We start from the raw sequence: 20,915 nt of genomic DNA, 5'->3' as shown, positions 1-20,915 counted from the left end.
GCCTGGACCACTGATGGGGGAATTAGGAGGCAGAATCGCAGAGCAAGAACAAGCAAATCAGCTGTTCTTTCTAACTCAGAGACTTCTCTAACAATGCAGTAGCTAGGAAGTTCCTGGCTGGAATATATATATATATATATCTCCACTCGAAACATCCCTCCTCTGAACTGCATTGCAGATATATATGCTTTAGAGGATCATTTAACAACTTCCTTTTTATGGAAATATTTGCCTGGAGTTAAATTGGTTGCTGTCTTAATCTTTTTATTTCTTTTGGCAACTCTTCCAGCACAGCTCTCTTGGCCAAGAGAAGAAACAGAATGAATTAGACTGCTGTTTCCTGAAGTGCTTTTGGCTGCCCAGCCAAACATCCCCGGAGGAAGCTACCGTCTAGGAGCTAGACAGGACTTTAGTTCCCACTTTTGCTAGGATGTTGTTTCAGCCCCGGGATCCCACCAGGCTGGTGTTGTTTTTGCAGGTGCGTTCTGCAACACGTCACTGACACAATAATAATGCGTTAAAGGTGGATTTATACCGAAGCGTCCACACATCATTCTGCTTTATTACTTGTTCAGGGATGCTCAGTGGCGTAGTGTGGGGGGTGCAGGGGGGGGCGGCCGCACCGGGCACAACATCGGGGGGGGGCGTGCTCGCACTCGCAAATTACTTGCCTTGCCCCGGGTGCTGACAACCCACGCTACACCACTGGGGATGCTAGCCTAACGTTACTGCAATATTGCAGTCTGGAGGGGCAATATTTGTAGTATAGCACAACAAAACCCGGGGGGAGGGGGAAACCAGAAGACTTGTGGTCTGAAAAGATACAGGACTTCAGCAGGAAGCTATGGGACATGTATGGATTAGAAACAAAACAGTATGTCCACCCTGAAACTTTTGCAGGTGCAAACAGTATTGAAATCTTTTTTTAAAAATAATGTTTACGTTCTCATGAAAATTTAACAGCATCTTACTGCTAATTTCTTCCAGTGTGCACATTTTTGCAAAGAATGTCTCCTAATATATACATTTCTGCAAAGCAATTTCCCCATGTGTAATGTGCTTTTGTATGCTATTTTCACAAATACATACATTTATATGCACTCTTTTACCCCAGTATATGCATTTTTGCAGTGCTTTTTCTGGGGGGAGGGGGACACACAGGGGTACGCATACCCCTAAACATTTTGTGAATCTTCGTACTTTTGTCCATTTCCTATATTGATTTTTCCCGATTTGAACTATGAAATGGTGATTTTCTTGAGTCAAAATGAGACTACCCCTAAACATTTTTTTTAAAAGAAAAAATGCACTGCATTTTTGTATACATCTCTTGACTGGAGAATTGCTTTGCAAAATTCAGAGAAGTGTTAATTTCAGTATACGACTGTGTTTTGGTGCGCGTATTGCTTCGGAAAGTGCTAATTTGGTAAGTTCGCCTTTAAATGTTGTGAACTTCACAGAGATATACAGATAAAGAGCGGTATAAAAAAATTAATTAATAAAACAATAAATTAATTAATAAAAGAAATACCAGCTGAATTGAGTTTTCCCTTCATCCCTAGGTTTGGTTTAAGAAAAGAAAAAGAAACCTTTCCCTGGTTTGTCTTCTCTGTCTGCCTGGAGATTCTGTTCACAATCTCCATCATACATTACAAAGGTTGAGAATGAGGTTAGGGATGGAGGGCAACCTCAGGTACATCAAATCCTATCACATTTCTATGCACTCTATATTTTTTCTGTTGGTTGCATACAATTCCATCTGTCTTTGTCCTCCTTCAGACTTATTTCCCAAATTCTGTGTAAATCAAATATGCACATTGTATGCAATTTTCAAAAATGCTAATATGTCCAACTTGTATGGTTCATTCACCCATTGGTTCATGTACGTTTGGTGATTCTAACATTTTGAGGTGTTTTTTGCACAAAATTCTGGAACCCTTCTTTATTCCAGAATAAACAGAGAGGTTCACTTACGCCTTGAGGAAGAGCTTTGCATTCTGCAGTCAAATCTGTAAATTCAGCCTTGGAACAATTTGTCTCTCTGGCCAAATACTCAAAATTATACTTCCATCCAGCCACCACCTGGAAGAAACGTTTAGGCGAGGTTGTAAATGACTCACAAAAGTTCCCCTACAGCTCAAGGGAGATGGAGGTTCTGCTGAGCTTCTGGGCTGGAGTTCTCAAAGTCACAAGGGGCTGGGGAAGTGAACGTCTCTTCCCATGCTGGACCTTCTGACGCAGTGAGGACCATTGGGGGTGGCTCTGTGGGCAATTCCCACTCCTCCCATTGTTTTTCCTCCAAGTCCACAGTCTTGCTGGAACAAATCTTGGGTTGGGGAAACTAGCTAAAATGTTTAAAAATGTTCTAATTTTGGCTCCTCTGTTTCATTTTTGTCGGGTTGGTGTTGGTTAAATGTTTACCGTATTTTTGGCTCCATAGGGCGCACCGGACCATAGGGCGCACCTAGTTTTTAGGGGGTGAATTAAAGAAAATCCCCCCCCCACCAGCCCCAAAGAGCAAAAAAGCCAAGACAGCTAGTGGGATCCATCCCGCTGGCCGTCTTGGCTTCCTCTTTAGCCGCGTGCAACCTCTCCAGCTGGGAGAGGCTGCACACGGTTTTGGCAGAAGCCAAGACTGTGAGCGGGATGGATCCCGCTCGCTGTCATGGCTTCGTTTTTAGCCACGGGGCTGGGGTAGGGGAAGCCCGAGCTTCCCCCGACCCCAGCCCTCAGAACAGGTCTGGGAGCAGTGGCAAGGTTGTGCGCAGCCTTGCCGCCGCTCCTGGAGCTTGTGGGGCTGGGGGCACGCTCCGAAGCCCGGGGAGCACAGCGGGAGTTGGCACTGCGCTCCCCAGGCTTCAGGCTGCTATCTGCAAGCCCTCGGAGCGCGGGGGGAACTCAGCCACCAGAACAGGTCTGGGAGCGGCGGCAAGGTTGCCTGTAGCCTTGCCTCCACTCCTGGAGCTTGCGGGGCTGGGGGCAGGGTAAACCCGAGCTTCCCCCAACCCCAGCACCCAGAACAGGTTGGGGAGCGGCGGTCCCTTCTCCCTCGCGAAGCTTGTGTGCAGCTCTTAGGGGCTTTTCCTGCCTGCCTCCCCCCTGCATTTGCTCCATAGGACACACAGACATCCCCCCTTCGTTTTTAAGAAGGAAAAAGTGTGTTCTATGGAGCGAACAATACGGTAGTTGAGGTTGGCGGTTACTTTAATTTGGGTATAACTGTAAACAGTCTACTATTATTATCACTATTGTTGTTATTATTGTAATTGGTTTCTATTGATTTATTGGTCTGTTGCTTGTATAGGGTATTTTGTTTTTAATGATTGATGTTATGTCACACACACACACGCACACACACACACACACACACACACACACACACACAGTCATACATTGGAAGTCAAACAGAATCCATTCTGGAAGTCTGTTCAACTTCCAAGACATTTGGAAACCAAAGCGTGGCTTCTGATTAGCTGCATGAAGCTCCTGCAACCAATCAGAAGCTGCGGAAGCCCCGTCAGGCTTCCAAATGAACGTTCAAAAACCAAAACAGTCACTTCCGGTTTTGCGGCATTCGGGAGCCAAAACATTAGAGAACTAAGCTGTTCAAAAACCAAGGTACGACTGTATATGTTGTAAGCTGCCCACAATGGCTGGCGAAACCCAGCCAGATGGGCAGGATATAAATTTAAAATTTATTATTATTATTATCCCCTGAAGAGGGTGAGGCAGACCCTGAGGTCATGACACCAGCGTATGGAGACCCAGATGATGCCAAGGAGCACATGACATTAGGTTCCCCCCACCCCAGACATATACAAACCTGACGCTGGGCTTTCACTATCTCTCCAGCTTCAAAAAGGTTTGGCATTCCGCTCTGGTTGTTATGTAGCTGTATGGCGTGTCTCAAAATGGGCAGCAACTCCAAAATCTTGGTGGATATGGATTGCCAGCAGCCTAGGCACCCGGCATGCGCCCTGGTCACCTTGTCTGGGACTGAAGAACAAACAAAACAAGAACAGCACTATGCCAGCTTCGGTAAGCTGCAAAGCTCCAGCTCCACTGCCCAGTGCACAAACTGGTACAATGCAGAAAGAAAGAAATTTCCTGGGGGGAATAGTGGTTGAGGTAAGACATTCACAGTAGATGAACAACATTAAGAAAAACGTTCAACCCTCTTCCCTCAGTGCCGTGGTCCCAGTCTAATTGTGGGTGCTTTTAATCAAAATTTAAATAGAAGCGAGAGCCCACTTATCCAAAATGTAGGGCCCCTCCAAAACTCCCTTTTATTGCACGTTCATGATTATTTGTGCTCATGATGGTATCTCAGTGGTCATATGTCACCCCACTTTTGCACCTGCAAAGCCTTAGGGGTGGGCAAACTCCTTAACATCCAGTCAATGTTTAACTTGCAATCGGTGCACATCCTACAACGTACTGCTGAAATCCCGTGACATTTCATATTGCAAACTTTCTGGCTTTGCCCTGAGTTTGTTGCGCTATACAGTGGTACCTCGGGTTAAGAACTTAATTTGTTCCGGAGGTCAGTTCTTAACCTGAAACTGTTCTTACCCTGATGCACCACTTTAGCTAATGGGGCCTCCTGCTGCTGCTTCACTGCCGCCACACAATTTCTGTTCTCATCCTGAAGCAAAGTTCTTAACCCGAGGTAATAGTTCTGGGTTAGCGGAGTCTGTAACCTGAAGCGTATGTAACCTGAAGCACCTGTAACCTGAGGTACCACTGTAGTGCCTCCCGACAGCCGGAGTGTGGTAGCTTTCAGGAAGCATAGCATAAAAACTAACGATGCAGAATCAACCGACCATTAATGTATTACTGTATTAATGAATCAGGAACATGCTGCATAATACAGCTGCCATAGAACACCAGTCAGAAGGACCCCTTTGTACAGGACAGCTATAGTCCTGCGGAACAAAAGGAGCATGTGAAAACACTGCTTTTGTTTCATTTTGTTTGCTGTTTTGTTATTCTGCCGCATTGGGCTCCTATAGGAGGCAAGGGAAAAGAAATACTACTCTTCTTCTTTGGCGATCACTCGTAGCTGAGTAAGATTGTCTTCCATAAACATGGTTTTAACAATGAGTTCGTAAGTGACTCTGGAGGCCAATTCTGGATCCACACATCCTTCCACAGTGTGGACATTGGTTCCCCAGCAGGAGTTGATCACGGTGTGGATTTGCCAAGCGTGCCTTCCTCTTAGCATGCTTCTCCCTTGCGTTCTGAGTTTGAGTGTCTTCAAAGCCCACGACACCTTTGGTAAAGGCTGTTCTCCAAATGGAGCTCTCTCAGGCCAGTGTTTCCCAGTCATCAGTGTTTATACTACATTTTTTTTAAAGATTTGCCTTGAGACAGTCTTTAAACTTCTTTTGCTGACCACCAGCATTACGATTTCCATTTTTAAGTATGGAATAGAGCAGTTGCTTGAATAAAATATTGTGGGGACCCATGACACAATGCACCCCCCTTTGAATGGAAATGTCCCAAAACTTGGGGAGGCAGCCCCCTCAAATATTTTATTGTGGGAGCTGAAGCCCCTATGGTCCCTAGGAATTGGCTCCTGTGATTGACAAGGCACCCTGAACATAGCAAATCTTATTCAATAGATTTGGAGGGTACTTCTAGTTTCCATGTTTCTTCAGATACAACGGGGAACTTTCCCAGACTTCGGAATCAGAGCTGTATTTTCCGGCGGTGCACAGCTCATGTAGATTTCAGCTTTCACAAAGGGGCCAGAAAGTGTCCCTGCAGAACACATACAGCTACCATTTAACAGTGACAACTAGGTGTCACCATTGCCTTATAAATGTGTTTGAGAATGAAGTTGAAGACTTGCTGGTAGGGAAAAATAAAGCCAGCCAGCCTTTCGCAGAAAGGGGCTTAGCTAAGGTGCCTGCAAACAGTTCAGGTTCTCAGCAATTGGGGGTGCATTTGCATAGGCGCTACGACATACCGTATTTTTTCCTCTATAAGACTCACTTTTTCCCTTCTAAAAAGTAAGGGGAAATGTGTGTGCGTCTTATGGGGCAAATGCAGGCTGCGCAGCTATCACAGAAGCCAGAACAGCAAGAGGGATTGCTGCTTTCACTGCGCAGCGATCCCTCTTGCTGTTCTGGCTTCTGAGATTCAGAATTTTTTTTTCTTGTTTTCCTCCACCAAAAACTAGGTGCGTCTTGTGGTCTGGTGCGTCTTATAGAGCGAAAAATACGGTAACTTGCCACAGCGCTGCCACACAAAGCTGGAGTTGCAGCTCCAAGTTCAGTGCTAAATGGCTTTAACAAACCGTATTGCAAATCCTCAGGCCTCATACACATCCGATGGGCTTTGATCCTTCAGGTCTGGGCACTGTCCCCTCACATGTGTCCATCTGAGAATTTGGTAGGCTTCTTCCTCAGTTGTTCAGTCCTGCCAGCCTGACATTCAGTTCCTAGCCTTGTTTCTTAATTACCTCAATAAACCATAAATCTAAATGAAATATGTACATGCTGGGAAATATTAATAGGGGTCTTAGCCAGGGTTCCTTCTGCTTCATGGTAAGTACTGGTAGCATATATGTCTCAAATATATTCATAGACACACAAACCCCTTCAAATACACGGACCTATTGGTTGAATATCTCCTTGTGGCCCATTTCTCAAGTTCTCTCTTGCTCCACATGTACTAAAGTAACCCATCACGAAATGGGCTCCTTTTAATTTAAGTAAATAGCATCTAAAAAGCAGAGACATCGCCTTGCCGACAAAGGTCCCTATAGTTAAAGCTATGGTTTTCCCAGTAGTGATGTATGGAAGTGAGAGCTGGACCATAAAGAAGCCTGATCGCCGAAGAATTGATGCTTTTGAATTATGGTGCTGGAGGAGACTCTTGAGAGTCCCATGGACTGCAAGAAGATCAAACTTATCCATTCTGAAGGAAATCAGCCCTGAGTGCTCACTGGAAGGACAGATCCTGAAGCTGAGGCTCCAATACTTTGGCCACCTCATGAGAAAAGGAGACTCCCTGGAAAAAGACCCTGATGTTGGGAAAGATGGAGGGCACAAGGAGAAGGGGACCACAGAGGACGAGATGGTTGGATAGTGTCTTCAAAGCTACAAACATGAGTCTGACCAAACCGCGGGAGGCAGTGGAAGACAGGAGTGCCTGGCGTGCTCTGGTCCATGGGGTCACGAAGAGCCGGACACGACTAAACGACCCAACAACAACAAAATAAAACCAAGCTTGGGGCTTTCATCTTTTCCTGGGGAGCATTGCTTTGCAATTATCAACATGGACCATTCTTCTGCCCATTCCTAGTCACTATTTTCCTATTCGGTCAGCCTACTGTGTGCTAACTTAAAAGTACCGCCTACCAGTAATGTTAGTGCATTTCTGCAAAACGTTGGAATGTTCGGCGGAGTCATCGATGTGAACTTCAGCTTTACACTCGCCGGAGTCCTACAAGGAGTGAGAAGGACAACGATTAGTGTTTACCAGACATAAAATTCCTCTTCTCTGATAGTTATGCTGTTAGTTACTGCTAGAATTGTACTGCATAATTTGAAGAAATGCAAAATTCTGAGAAATGCAGGCCTGAGATTCTTTGGGAAGAAGGGCAGGATAGAAACTTGACACAAAGGGAAGCAGTCCCGACCGAAGAAGATTGGCAAACCATGGACTATGCTAAAATGGCGAAATTAACTGGAAAGCTCAGAAATCAAGATGACAAGAAATTTAAAAAAGAATGGGAAATGTTTATTATATATTTGCAAAAGTATTGTAAACAGGTTAATGCATTGGCAGCATTTTAAGAACACTTGTAATTATAGAGATAGTATAGGAAATTTGAGATGAAAATAATTTGGAGTAGAAATGATATGCAGCTAAAAAGAAAAATTTAAGGAACCGAGTGTGTGTGTCACGGGATTCAGAGAATCCCATTTTATGGAATTGATATTGTTTTTGTGTATATTTTTCTTTCTTTCTTTGTTGTTGTAGTCGTTATTGGGTTTTTTTTGTTCAAAAATTTAATAAAAATTTTGTTTTTTTTATTTTTTAATATTTTTTTATTAAGGATTTTCTTGTTTTACAGAAGTGTCGTGCCTCGTATTTTTTTCTTCTTCTTCCATGTAACGTTTTTACAAATCCGTTTCATTTGTTGAGGCATTAGGGGGAGAGGAAAAAAGGAAGAAGAAAGAAAGGGGGTGGAGAGAGGGAAGATGGATGGGGGTGGGGTCGGGTGGCGGTGTTTCTATTATGTTTAATGTATGTAGAGTTTGGTGTCAGCGTTGTTTGTGTTGTTCACTTGTGTTCCTTTGGCGGTGAGAGAGGTTGGGGTTGGCCTAGGGTGTGATTGTTTGCTTGTGATTGTGATTCCTTTATGTATCAAGTTTCTCTTTCTTAACAAATTTTTTATAATCACAATCACAATCATAAAAAAATTGTTAAGAAAGAGAAACTTGATACATAAAGGAATACCTGAAGAATAAGAATTAAGGCTTTGCAAGGTCCCCTCAGTCTGGCACTTTGGCTCAGCACAGGCCAACCTTAGTGCTAATTAGGGTTTAAACCTCTGATTAAACTTGTGGTCAGGGCAGGGGAAGAAGATGCGGCTTCACTTCCCCCACTCACAACTTTAATTACAGTTTTAAGCTGTGGTCTAAACCACAGAGCCTAGGACTTGTCGATCAGAAGGTCGGTGGTTCGAATCCCCGCGACGAGGTGAGCTCCCGTTGCTCGGTCCCTGCTCCTGCCAACCTAGCAGTTCGAAAGCACGTCAAAGTGCAAGTGGATAAATAGCGGGAAGGTAAACGGCGTTTCCGTGTGCTCCTCTGGTTCGCCAGAAGCGGCTTAGTCATGCTGGCCACATGACCAGGAAACTGTCTGTGGACAAACGCCGGCTCCCTTGGCCAGTAAAGAGAGATGAGCGCCGCAACCCCACAGCCATCCGCGACTGGACTAAACGGTCAGGGGTCCCTTTACCTTTACCTTTTAAACATGTGGTTGGGTAGGGTTGCCATATTTCAAAAATTGTTGAGCTTCTTTGGGTGATTTTAGGTTTTGGAGCTGTTTCTGCTTTTCCCACCGCGTTGCCATACACCTGGGTTTTCCCTAACATTTTGCCGATTCAGCAAAATCCTGGACGCCATTTTTACATCCAAAAACCAGGACATGTCAGGAATTTTCCTGACGTATGGCAAGCCTATGATTGGGAGCTGGGAGGGGAAGATGGAGATGCTACAGGTCTCCTTCCTCCTTATCACACTGCAGAGAGCACGTTCGTACCTTCCAATCACCAGCTGGTGAGTAGAGGGTTCAATCCTGCTGGGTGTTGCTTTGCCAGTTCCCTGCGGCAAACCCTGCAGAGGCTGTTTGTCTCTCCTTCTCCCCTCCCACCCAACTGCCCTGCCTTTTGGCAACCCCAGGTGACTGACCGAAAGCCATCTCAACTGGATTCAGCCGGAGCCCAGATCAACCTGATCTGGTGTGGGATTAGGGCTTCAGCTGAATCAGGGGCAGAGCCCTAATAATTACACTCCGATCTGTGCATTAGTTTAGGCTACTAGACGTGACAGCTATTCTCTGCCTCCACGGTTGGAGGCAGTTATGCATCTCAACAGCAGTTGCTGGAAGCTGCAAGAAGGGAGAGTGTTCTTCTGCTTGGCTCCTCCTTGCATGTTTTCAATAGGCAACTGGTTGGCCATTGTAAAAACAGAATGTTGGACTAGATAGGCCATTTGCTTAACCAGCAGAGTCTTCTATTCTTATGGCAGCTAGACTGGTGACTGGGAGTGGCCACTGAGACCATATAACACTGGTCCTGAAAGACCTCCATTGGCTCCCAGTACGTTTCTGAGCACAATCCAAAATGTTGATGCTGACCTTTAAAGCCCTAAACCAGGCTTCCTCAACCTCGGCCCTCCAGATGTTTTGAGACGACAATTCCCATCATCCCTGACCACTGGTCCTGCTAGCTGGGGATCATGGGAGTTGTAGGCCAAAAATATCTGGAGGGCAGAGGTTGAGAAAGCCTGCCCTAAATGGCCTTGGCCCAGTATATCTGAAGGAGCGTCTCCACGCCCATCGTTCAGCTCGGACACTAAGGTCCAGCGCTGAGGGGCTTCGGGTGGTTCCCTCTCTGAGAGAAGCAAATTTACAGGGAACCAGGCAGAGGGCCTTCTCGGTAGTGGCACCTGGCTTGTAGAACGCCCTCCCATCAGATGTCAAGGAAATAAAACAACTATCTGACTTTTACAAAACATCTGAAGGCAGCCCTGTTTAGGGAATTTTTTAATGTTTGATGTTTCATCGTGTTTTAATATTCTGTTGGGAGCCACCCAGAGCGTCTGGGGAGACCCACCCAAATGGGTGGGGTATAAATAAATTATTATTATTATTATTATTATTATTATTATTATTATTATTATACAAGTTAGGTCATTTTTGTTTTAAAAAGTGGACCGAATAAAAATCTTTCCCCATCTCTAGTTGCCGTTGACATTTAACTGATGTTTCAAAATTATTCTATGGCCCTCTATTTTATTATTGTTTCAGGCTGTGTTCAAACATCGCCTCAGTTGCCTTCAGGCAGACTGTGTGTAAATGGAAAACTAGGTGTATAATTTAGCGTTGATATTTGAAGCTGATTTAGCCAACTCCTTCTTTGGAAACTATCATTTGTTAATGTTCTCATCCAGAACTAATCCAAGCAGGCGTTCTTTACCCAAAACGATATCCTGAGGTGATATCGTGTGATTTGTTTCCGAAAAGGATTAATCTCACATTGAAAGTTAGTTGAAAGCACGCGATAAAGGAAAATTGATCATATAATGGATCAATGCTGCAAATATGTTTTTTAAAAATCCATTGTGGGTGGTTTCATTTATTTATTTTAAAAGATTAATGTTTGCTGGAGAACTGCTTAACCGTAATTCACAATTGAATGACCAAGTACTTCGAAGCAGGGATAATCTTGCTTAGTTATTTGAAAAAAACCCTGTGTGGATGTAGTCTGATGTAGTGCTAATGGCGAATATATTGATCCCTGTAAGGATGGAATTAGCATGGAAATGAATCTCTGGGTTTTTCAGCAGTAAATATATCAATAGCAGCACCACAATCTAGCAGTTGGTAGGATTTTTTTTTTTGCTCACGCGGATCAGCTTTCTGATGTACACAAGCCCTTATTCCACACTGAGCTTCCCTTATGCATCTGATTGGCCAATGCAAGGAGAAAAAGCTAGACTAGATGGGCCTCTGGTCGGATCCAGCAAGCGCTTCTCTTCCATTTCCATCTTGGATACTGCTGTTATGTCTCTTGACATTAGGTATGTGTCCTTCATGTTGGGAGACGTTCTGCACAGAAACGTGTGTACCTTTAAGAAGTCTCTGTAAACTCTGGGTTAATTGGTTGCAGCTGGCCGTGGCTACAAAAAGAAAAAAGCTGCAGTTTGTCCCCTGCCTGCAGGAATAACACCCACCAGCATTTCTGTTTGTTGTTTTGTAATAAAGTCTTCGTTTAAGTTTGGTTTTACACCTGTCTCCTGGAGTCACAGTCTGTCCTCTGCCACCAGTTGAAAACCCCCCTCCAATAGGTTATGGACCTAGTCCTGAGTGGGCAGAGACAGAGTGTGAAAAGAACCCAGAGACTGGAAGCAACTCAGCATTTCTCAAGCAGCTGGCTGTGTGAAGGCGTTGGCAGAGAGCGTGTTTGAGACCAGGAGCCGAACATTGCTTCAAGCCACGTGTGAGTAAGGACTGAGTGGAAAGCTGGAAGCTGGGTGGCGCCATGGCTGAACTTGGAGCTGGAGCTCAAGGAGGAGCTTCCTACAGTGGTGCCCCACAAGACGAATGCCTCGCAAGACGGAAAACCCGCTAGATGAAAGGGCTTTCCGTTTGGAGGTGCTTCGCAAAACGAATTTCCTATGGGCTTGCTTCACAAGACGAAAATGTCTTGCGAGTTCCTGCGGGGGTTTTCCCCTCCCCCTTTCCCCCAAGCTGCTTATCAGCTGATCCGTCAAGCCGCTAAGCCGCTTAACAGCTGATCCGTTAAGCCGCTTAACAGCTGATCCGCTAAGCCGCTTATCAGCTGATCCACTAAGCCGCTAAGCCGCTTATCAGCTGATCCGCTAAGCCCGCTAAGCCGCTAATAGCGCTAAGCCGCTAATGGGCTTGCTTCGCAAGACGAAAAAACCGTAAGACGAAGAGACTCGTGGAACTGTATTTTCCAGCAGAGAAACTGAGAGAGTCCAATTATATGTCATGGAGTTTACAAATGCAGGCGTTTTTAAGGAAAGAACAATGTTGGGCTGTTATTGTTAACCCTCCTGTAAAAGATGAGGATGAAGAAGTAGATGAAGCAGACCAAAGGCTGGAGGACAAAGCCTATGCCAATTTAATTTTGAGTTTAGAGAAGTCTCAGTTATCTCATGTGCGAGACCTTGAAACAGCAAGTGAGATTTGGAAAGCACTGAGAGCAATACACGCTTGTGAGTTGTACATACAAGCAAAGGGTCATACACACTGTAGCTTGCATGCTTGGGCAACCAACACAATTTCATCATTGGAATCCCTGCTAAAGATGTCGGTGCCACCTGTACCCAGAGCACAGTTCTCCCATGTTCTGTGTAACGCATTTCCACATGGGCACTCCTGCATGGTGGGATACTGCTGGGGAGACGGGGGCATCAGTCAGTCAGTGACACGAGCCTCAGATACGTTCCGAGACCCGTGCACACTCTGTCAGCAGAGTGTTTAAATCATCCACAACGGAAGAGGCAGACAGAGAGAGTTGTGCAAGCATCATTGACAGCATTTATTCAGCGTAGTCCAGGAACAAAGGAAAACATGACTGCTTGCCTTCGTGTCCAGCAAAAACAGCCACATAGCAAAAGCAACACACAACAGAAGTTCCCAGCAGACAGTGCTGGCAGTAAACAGGCATGTGATACACAAACCGTTTTAAGGTGGAATGGAACTATATCCTAACACTGAATACCCTCCAACATCCCGCTGATCAAAATTGGGACGCTTGTTTTTTTGGTTTCCAGTTTTTGTGGAAACCAGGGGATTCCTTCAAGAACATGAGACACCCAAAAAACGATAGCCCTTTGGCCCGGCACTCTGGCGCAGATCAGCTGACTTGCACCACAGCATGAGACAAAATAATAATAAAATGGGCGTCTTTTGGTCTGATCCAATCAGCAATTGGGACTGTTGACGGGTATGCTGTGTCTGTTGCCCTTTCCTGTGGCACCTTCCCACCACGTTTGCGCTAAATTATACATACATTTTAGAGAGAAAATATAGATACTTACTCCCTCCGATAATAGCATGAACTCGCAGTTTTGCCAGGGAGTCGCATCTCCAGCAACGCAAGAGGTTTTCTTTAGCTGATATGTCACAATGTAATTTTGGCCAGGGCCTGGCTGAAGAAAACATTTATGTAAGTGCTCATCATTTCCACAGCGAGCCAGGAAGATCGTTTTCAGAAGGATTTCTTAATGACTTATTAATATGTGCAGCCTTTTAAATGAGGCCTATTCCCCAGGATCATAAATGACCAGGCTCTTTTCTGCCGGAAACCCATTTTCCTAAAAGTGTGCAAGAAATTTTGTTTGGTAGATAGTGTATTCTCAGCTTGCTTTCTTTTTTTACATTTTAAATGCTTCTGTTCAGAATACTTCAGTGCTTTTGTTCAACCAGTGATAGACAAATTGAAATTACTACACCTAAATATCCAAAGAGGGAGTTGCATAGTAAAATGAATATTTAAATCAACTTTTTACATGGGGCCCTTCAGATGTTTTCGTCCACTGATCTCCTCATCCCTGACCATTGGGCCATGCTAACTGGGGAAGATGGCCCTAGAGTCTAAAAAAACCCCATGGCTTCAGTTTAGAGGAGGTTGATAAAGACTTTCCCAATCAAATTAAATATCAAAATAGAATTACCATATATCAAACACATACCCTGTGCTGCTACCCTTGGATCAATATTCATGAGAATTAAGTAAATACTCCGAATTCATCACTGTATTTAGTTTTGAACTGTTTTTGGTACAGTGGTACCTTGGTACTCGAACGCCCAGGCTCCCGAACGCCGCAAACCCAGAATTAAGTCTTCTGGTTTTTCAGAAGCTGAACATCTAACACAGCTTAGGTTATTGTATTTTAGTGTTTTGTTGGAAGCCGCCCAGCGTGGCTGGGGAATCCCAGCCAGATGGGTGGGGTATAAATAATAAATTACTATTATTATTAGCTTCCACTTGAGTTCAGGAAGCTCCTGCAGCCAAACGGAAGCTGCGCCTTGGTTGCTGAACAGTTTCGGGAGTTGAACGGACTCCTAGAACCACGTTTAAATTGTTGTAACCTGCATTGTGACCGTGATGTTGAAGGGTCCCACAAACCAACTTCTTTTTCTCCTCCCCTCTATAGCTTCTTTGCAAACACCCGCCCGCCATCTGCTCTAGAGGGTTGGGGGGACCCTCCAGAGCATATTTTGGGTGTGCAAGAGGACTTGGAGGTGGAAGAAGTATCTAAAACCCTTTATCATTATTTTCCGCAAGCCTAATCCGGACATACGATTCAGTCGCCTATGCTTGTTTCGAAGGTGCTGCCGATTTCATCTGTGTTTTAAGATCGTGTCCAGCCCGGTTTTACTCGAAGAAAACCCAATGAAAACAATGTGCGCCACAGTCAAAACCAGCAGGACATTTCTCTTAGTAAGGTTGAAGTTGTCTGCGGTTAAGCAGGGGGGTGGGTGGGAGCACCCATTCTGTTCATAGAATTGTAGAAGGCAGCACTTCATCAAAATTCAAATTCAAAATGTACTCACTGGTCCAAAAAGGTTGGTGCCCCCTGCTGTAAGGCCTAGTTTTTTGAAAATGGCAAATGGAGTGATAAACCTGTGTTTAGGTAGCCCCATTACATGTGGGGGAATCTCATAGCCTGATGCTAAATCACTTTGGAATGCCTTATGGGAAGCAATTTGCAGATGAAATAAATAATATACACTTCTCTTTAAAGAAAAATTAAAAATCCTCTACACATAAGAAAGAACATGACAGCACATCCCAAAACATAGCCTATATCAGATGTATTCAGATATCTCTTGAAGGTTTTATTCTTTTGCTTCGTAATTCCCTGACACTTAAGATCAGAGCCCATAATTTCTGAATCCTGTTTTTACCTATATCTATCTATCTATCTATCTATCTATCTATCTATCTATCTATCTATCTATCATCTATCTATCTATCTATATCTCTATCTATCTATATCTCTATCTATCTATATCTATCTATCTATCTATCTATCTATCTATCTATCTATCTATCATCTATCTATCATCTATCTATCTATCAATCATCTATCTATATCTATCTATCTATCTATCATCTATCTATCTATCATCTATCTATCATCTATCTATCATCTATCTATCATCTATCATCTATCTCTATCTATCTATCTATCTATCTATCTATCTATCTATCTATCTATCTATCTATCTCTATCTATCATCTATCTATCTATCTATCTATCTATCTATCTATCTATCTATCATCTATCTATATCTATCTATCTATATCTATCTATCTATCTATCTATCTATCTATCATCTATCTATCTATCTATCTATCTATCTATATCTATCTATCATCTATCTATCTATCTATCTAATCTATCATCTATCTATCTATCATCTATCTATCTATCTATCTATCTATCTATCTATCTATCTATATCTATCTATCATCTATCATCTATCTATCATCTATCTATCTATCTATCTATCTATCTATCTATCTATCTATCATCTATCTATCATCTATCTATCTATCTATCTATCTATCTATCTATCTATCTATCTATCATCTATCTATCTATCAATCATCTATCTATCTATCTATCTATCTATCTATCTATCGCTCGATCAATCTATCATCTATCATCTATCTCTCTATCTGATGTTGTTTTTATTATGTGTCATTTTTGTATACCGCTTACAGATTTTAAAAAAAATATTAAGCACTTTAGAAATGCTTCAAATAAATAAATATTTTTGCTTTCACAACAGGGCTTTCCCTTCCTCTCCTCTCTCTGTGCCCTCTCCCCCAATCTGCTCCAGAAGGTCCCTCAATCCTCTGGAACAGATTTTGATTGTGCATAGGGGAGATTGTGTGAGAGAGGAGTTGCACAAGCAGAAGTGTGTTGCGCGTGTGGAACGGCAGAATCGGACACAGCACCCAGACTCATTAACTCAACTGCAGCAATTTGTGCCGAGTTAACACAGAAGCAACAGAATGAAACTGGACCCAGCACACTGCTGTGTTTCTTTGCTACATGCCGTGAAACAGCCCTTTCAGCTAAGCATTCTTTGAACCGTTGTCCGCAAGGAGCAAAGCAGAGCAAACATTTCATAAATGAAAGGTAACTGATGGGAATATTTAACCTCTGTAAACAAAGCCAGCTCTTCAGCCGGCGTGTTGTGAACTTTCCAAGCAGAAGACTTGTTCCAAATTCCGCTGCGGTCGACACACTGTGTGATCTACAGCTGCATCCAGACTTGCGCTTGCCGCACCTCAACATCAATATTTGGCTGCTTTGATAAAGCTACGTGCTGTTTTCTCCTACGATGGCAAGCCCTACCCACTGTGCTTGAAACCAGAGTGACACCAGTCTCTTGTACAAGAAAGCTTTTATGCTTAATTAGTCCATCAATAATAGATGGGTTTGAACGATCCATTTAAGAAATGCCAGCAGAGCAGCAATGCCTATATTCTAGAATAAATTAAGGATGGATGAATAGATAGATGATAGATTGATAGATGATAGATAGATAGATGATAGATAGATAGATAAATAGATAGATAGATATAGATAGATGATAGAAAGATGATAGATAGATATGAGCCAAATCTCTCCTATGTTAGCATCAACTTCAGCTCAAAAAATCATATTAATTTCAGTACAGTGGTACCTCAGGTTAAGAACTTAATTCGTTCTGGAGGTCCGTTCTTAACCTGAAATTGTTCTTAACCTGAGGTACCACTTTAGCTAATGGGGCCTCCTGCTGCTGCCGCTGCGTGATTTCTGTTCTCATCCTGAAGCAAAGTTCTTAACCAGAGGTACTATTTCTGGGTTAGCGGAGTCTGTAACCTGAAGCATCTGTAACCTGAGGTACCAATGTATTACTGTAGAACCCCAAAGCATGTAATTTCATGGGAAGCAAAGTTCAGCTAGAAGCAGCCGCCTTGGTGTGTCATTCAGAAGTGTCACAAAAGAGTGGGATTATTGGAGTCCCTCTCACAATACCAAAGAACTTGGAGTCATTCAGAGAAACTGATTTGCAGCAATTTGGTCTTACAATAAGAAGCAATTCATCACACAATGCTTGTGGAATTCCATCCCACAACTATGCAGCGACTATTTCTAATGCGGAGTCAAATTACTTACTTATTTACAATATTAATAGAAAGCCACCCAAAGACTTGGTCCTTGGGGGCAGCTCCTGGCACGAAATGTCAGAATACAATTACCGTATTTTTCGCACCATAGGGCGCACCGGACCATAGGGCGCACCCATTTTTTTGGGGGGAAATAAAGGGAAAAAAATTATTTCCCCCCCCAGGCGCGGGGCTGGGGCGGGGGAAGCTCGAGCTTCCCCCGACCCCAGCCCGCAAACAGGCAGCTCTCTGCAAGCCGTGGGAGCACTCCCGCTGCTTGTGGAGAGGTCCGCGAAGCCTGGGCGCGCTGAGCTCAGCGCGCGCAGGCTTCGGCATGCTGGCAACTCCCCGCAAGGAGCCGGAGCGCTCCGGCTCCTTGCGGAGAGGTCCGCGAAGCCTGGGCGCGCTGAGCTCAGCGCGCGCAGGCTTCGGCATGCTGGCAACTCCCCGCAAGGAGCCGGAGTGCTCCCGCTCCTTGCGAAGAGGTCCGCGAAGCCTGGAGAGCGTGAGGGGTCGGTGCGCACCGACCCCTCTCACTCTCCAGGCTTCAGCGAAAGCCTGCATTCGCACCATAGGACGCACACACATTTCCCCTTCATTTTTGGAGGGGAAAAAGTGTGTCCTATGGTGCGAAAAATACGGTAAAAACGCAGTGCAAAAATACCATAGCATTGCAGCATTGGGGTGCTGAGCAGAGAAAAATGTAAAAGCAGATCAATGCACAGCATGTGAAAACAGTACCTCACGATACTAAAATCACAGATTTGTTAAAATCTCAGGTTTTCTGTTTTTTTAAAAAGCTAGGGAATAATTTTTAAAAGTCTTCACCTAGCACCAAAATGACCATAAAGGGTAGTACCAAGCGAGCAAGCCTCTCTGGGAAGGACAGTCTGATCTAAAACATATTTAAAGGGAAGGTAAGTAAAGTCATTAAGGGACACAGGTGGTACTGTGGGTTAAACCACAGAGCCTAGGACTTGCCGATCAGAAGGTTGGCGGTTCGAATCCCCGCGACGGGGTGAGCTCCCGTTGCTCAGTCCCTGCTCCTGCCCACCTAGCAGTTCGAAAGCACATCAAAGTGCAAGTAGATAAATAGGTACCGCTCCGGCGGGAAGGTAAACGGTGTTCTGGTTCGCCAGAAGCAGCTTAGTCATGCTGGCCACATGACCTGGAAGCTGTACGCCGGCTCCCTCAGCCAATAAAGCAAGATGAGCGCCGCAACCCCAGAGTCAGTCACGACTGGACCTAATGGTCAGGGGTCCCTTTACCTTTTAAGTAAAGTCATTGGAACTTTTTGTCTTTAAAACACTCACTCACATAGGCCTAGAAACATAGATTTTATTCTGTGAGACCCCCCTGGTATTGGGCAGTATATAAATTCTCCCCCACCTTTAAACTTTATTGCAAAACAATTTACATATAACAACACAGACAAACAAATGCAATACCTCAGTGACAACTAAACATTAATGAACAACATAGCATCTAACATTACACACAATTTTGACTTCCGATTCACCTCATTGTTAAACTTTACGCATTTCCTGTTATATCTGTTACATATCCAGAAATTTTTCTACATTTATAGTTTTAGATATTCTTTAAATGTTATCCATTCTTTACACACTTTCTGGTTTGAGTTTCCTCTTATTCTCCCAGTCTTTTTTGCAAGTTCCAAGTATTCTATCATCTTCACCTGCCAGTCAAGCTTTGTAGGAATTGAGCCACATCTCCAGTTTTTTGCTACTAAAATTCTAGCCGCCATAGTTGCATACATAAAGATGGTTCTAAAGTTGTTTTGGATTTCAGTGGACATAATGCCTAACAAAAAAGCTTCTGGGTTTTTTTTAAAGGAGAATTTAATGATCTTTTTGAGCTTGTTGTATATTGTATCCACAAATTATCGTATCCTCACACAGTCCCACCACATGTGCATGAAGGTACCGTCCCCCTTTTTAAATCTCCAACAAACATTTGAGGGTTTTTTTTATACATTTTGGCCAGTTTGCCAATACAACTTCAATTAATAATACAGTGGTACCTCTGGTTGCAAATGGGATCCGTTCTGGAGGTCCAGTCAGATCCCAAGGTTTCCGCAATCTGAGGACCGCTTCTGCGCATGCGTGTGTGGCGAAACCTGGTCAAATACTTCCGGGTTTGCTGCTTTCGCATCCTGAAGATTATGTAACCAGAGGGTTACGTAACCGGAGGTACTACTGTAATAATAACAATGAAATCTGGGCCTAGAGCAAAGGCAGTAGTGGATGCTGATGCTCACCTGACCTTTAACTGGTCACACTGTTGCCTTAGAGGAGGAGAGGCAGCAATGAGATTGACACTGGAGCCAATCTGGCACTTCTTGCCATTATACTTGGACCATGCCATCCTTCCTGCTGCCTTGCCCTCCCCCCCCCCTTGCCACCCTAGGCTCCTTCAGGAGGAAAGATGGAATATAATGCTAAAACTAAATACTACCTCCCGGTAAACAGCAACCATGCAACTTATGGGTGGTTCTTTGAGCACTGCCTTCTCACCCCACAATCGTCAGCTACTGAGTGGAGGTATTAATCAAATTGTGAGAGGTGCTTAAAAAAAGGACTAAAGGTTTAGAAAAAGACAAAACTGGGAAAGCACCCCTCCACCTTGCTGGGGAGTGGTGTTCCCGGAATTTCTGGCTTTACGCATTTTTGCGTACTTGCATGTACCCACGGAACCGGACCCTCATGTAAGTTGCAAGTTACCAGCATAAAACTCTGTGGGTGAACACTTTCTGAAGTCCGGCGTGAGCTCTATGCAGTGATATTAATACAATTGAAATATTCAGTAAATGGAGTTGTAATTGGTGCTCATTTAATTTTATACTAGTTAGAGTGCTTCAATATTAAGGAGAGAGAGAGAGAGAGAACTATATGAGAGCAACAACGATAGGAGATAGAGAAAATTAGCACTCCTGGCTCGTGAGCAGATGTCCCCTACTGCAACCGATCCCATTGATTTGTAGGAAATGTCTTCTTGTAGAACAAATTAATAGTCCTTGCATGAGAAGATTAATAATCAGAGATGATTTTTCTGCTTTTCCAGAATCTACTTACTGTTTTGCTGGCATCAAGGACTACACTGAGTGCATATTTGTTGCCACTAGTTATGCCTCGATTCAGTTCCTTCAGGGCTAGATCCACCGCGTTAAAGACCCCAGGATCATCGCAGTCTACCTTCTGGCCTTGGAGAGGGCTGGCATGGCAGCAGCAGAAGGCAAAGGCTAACAGAATGAAGAGCCCCATGTCCAGGCGAGGAAGAAGGTCCTGAAACCTGGGGAGAGGAAAAGGGAGAGAAAAGGCTCTCTAAAAGCCTGACGGGGAAATGCCTTGCCGTGGAAGACTGGAGCAGCCTTCTTTTGATTTAAGTTAATCAAGCACAAGCAGAAAGAGGGCAGGAGGGCTTGATGGACTCTTGTCGCTCCCTGTGTACAGTG

At 44.0% G+C, this 20,915-nt stretch overlaps 1 protein-coding gene across 1 annotated transcript in view; it reads right to left on the bottom strand.

The window, feature by feature from the left end:
- Positions 1 to 20,915, bottom strand: part of KNG1 (kininogen 1) — a 29,381-nt gene extending 8,466 nt beyond the window's left edge. Inside the window, exons 1-5 of the mRNA XM_081911090.1 lie at positions 20,536 to 20,915; positions 13,311 to 13,421; positions 7,368 to 7,452; positions 3,824 to 3,996; positions 1,975 to 2,082 (exon numbers count right to left, since the gene is read on the bottom strand). Coding sequence (XP_081767216.1) covers positions 1,975 to 2,082; positions 3,824 to 3,996; positions 7,368 to 7,452; positions 13,311 to 13,421; positions 20,536 to 20,724 — 666 coding nt within the window. The 5' untranslated portion in view covers positions 20,725 to 20,915. The remainder of the gene's footprint in view (positions 1 to 1,974; positions 2,083 to 3,823; positions 3,997 to 7,367; positions 7,453 to 13,310; positions 13,422 to 20,535) is intronic.

This window comes from Podarcis melisellensis, assembly GCF_964234715.1.
Source record: "Podarcis melisellensis genome assembly, chromosome: 5".
Lineage (NCBI taxonomy): Eukaryota > Metazoa > Chordata > Lepidosauria > Squamata > Lacertidae > Podarcis > Podarcis melisellensis.
This window is presented reverse-complemented; position numbering and strand designations above follow the sequence as displayed.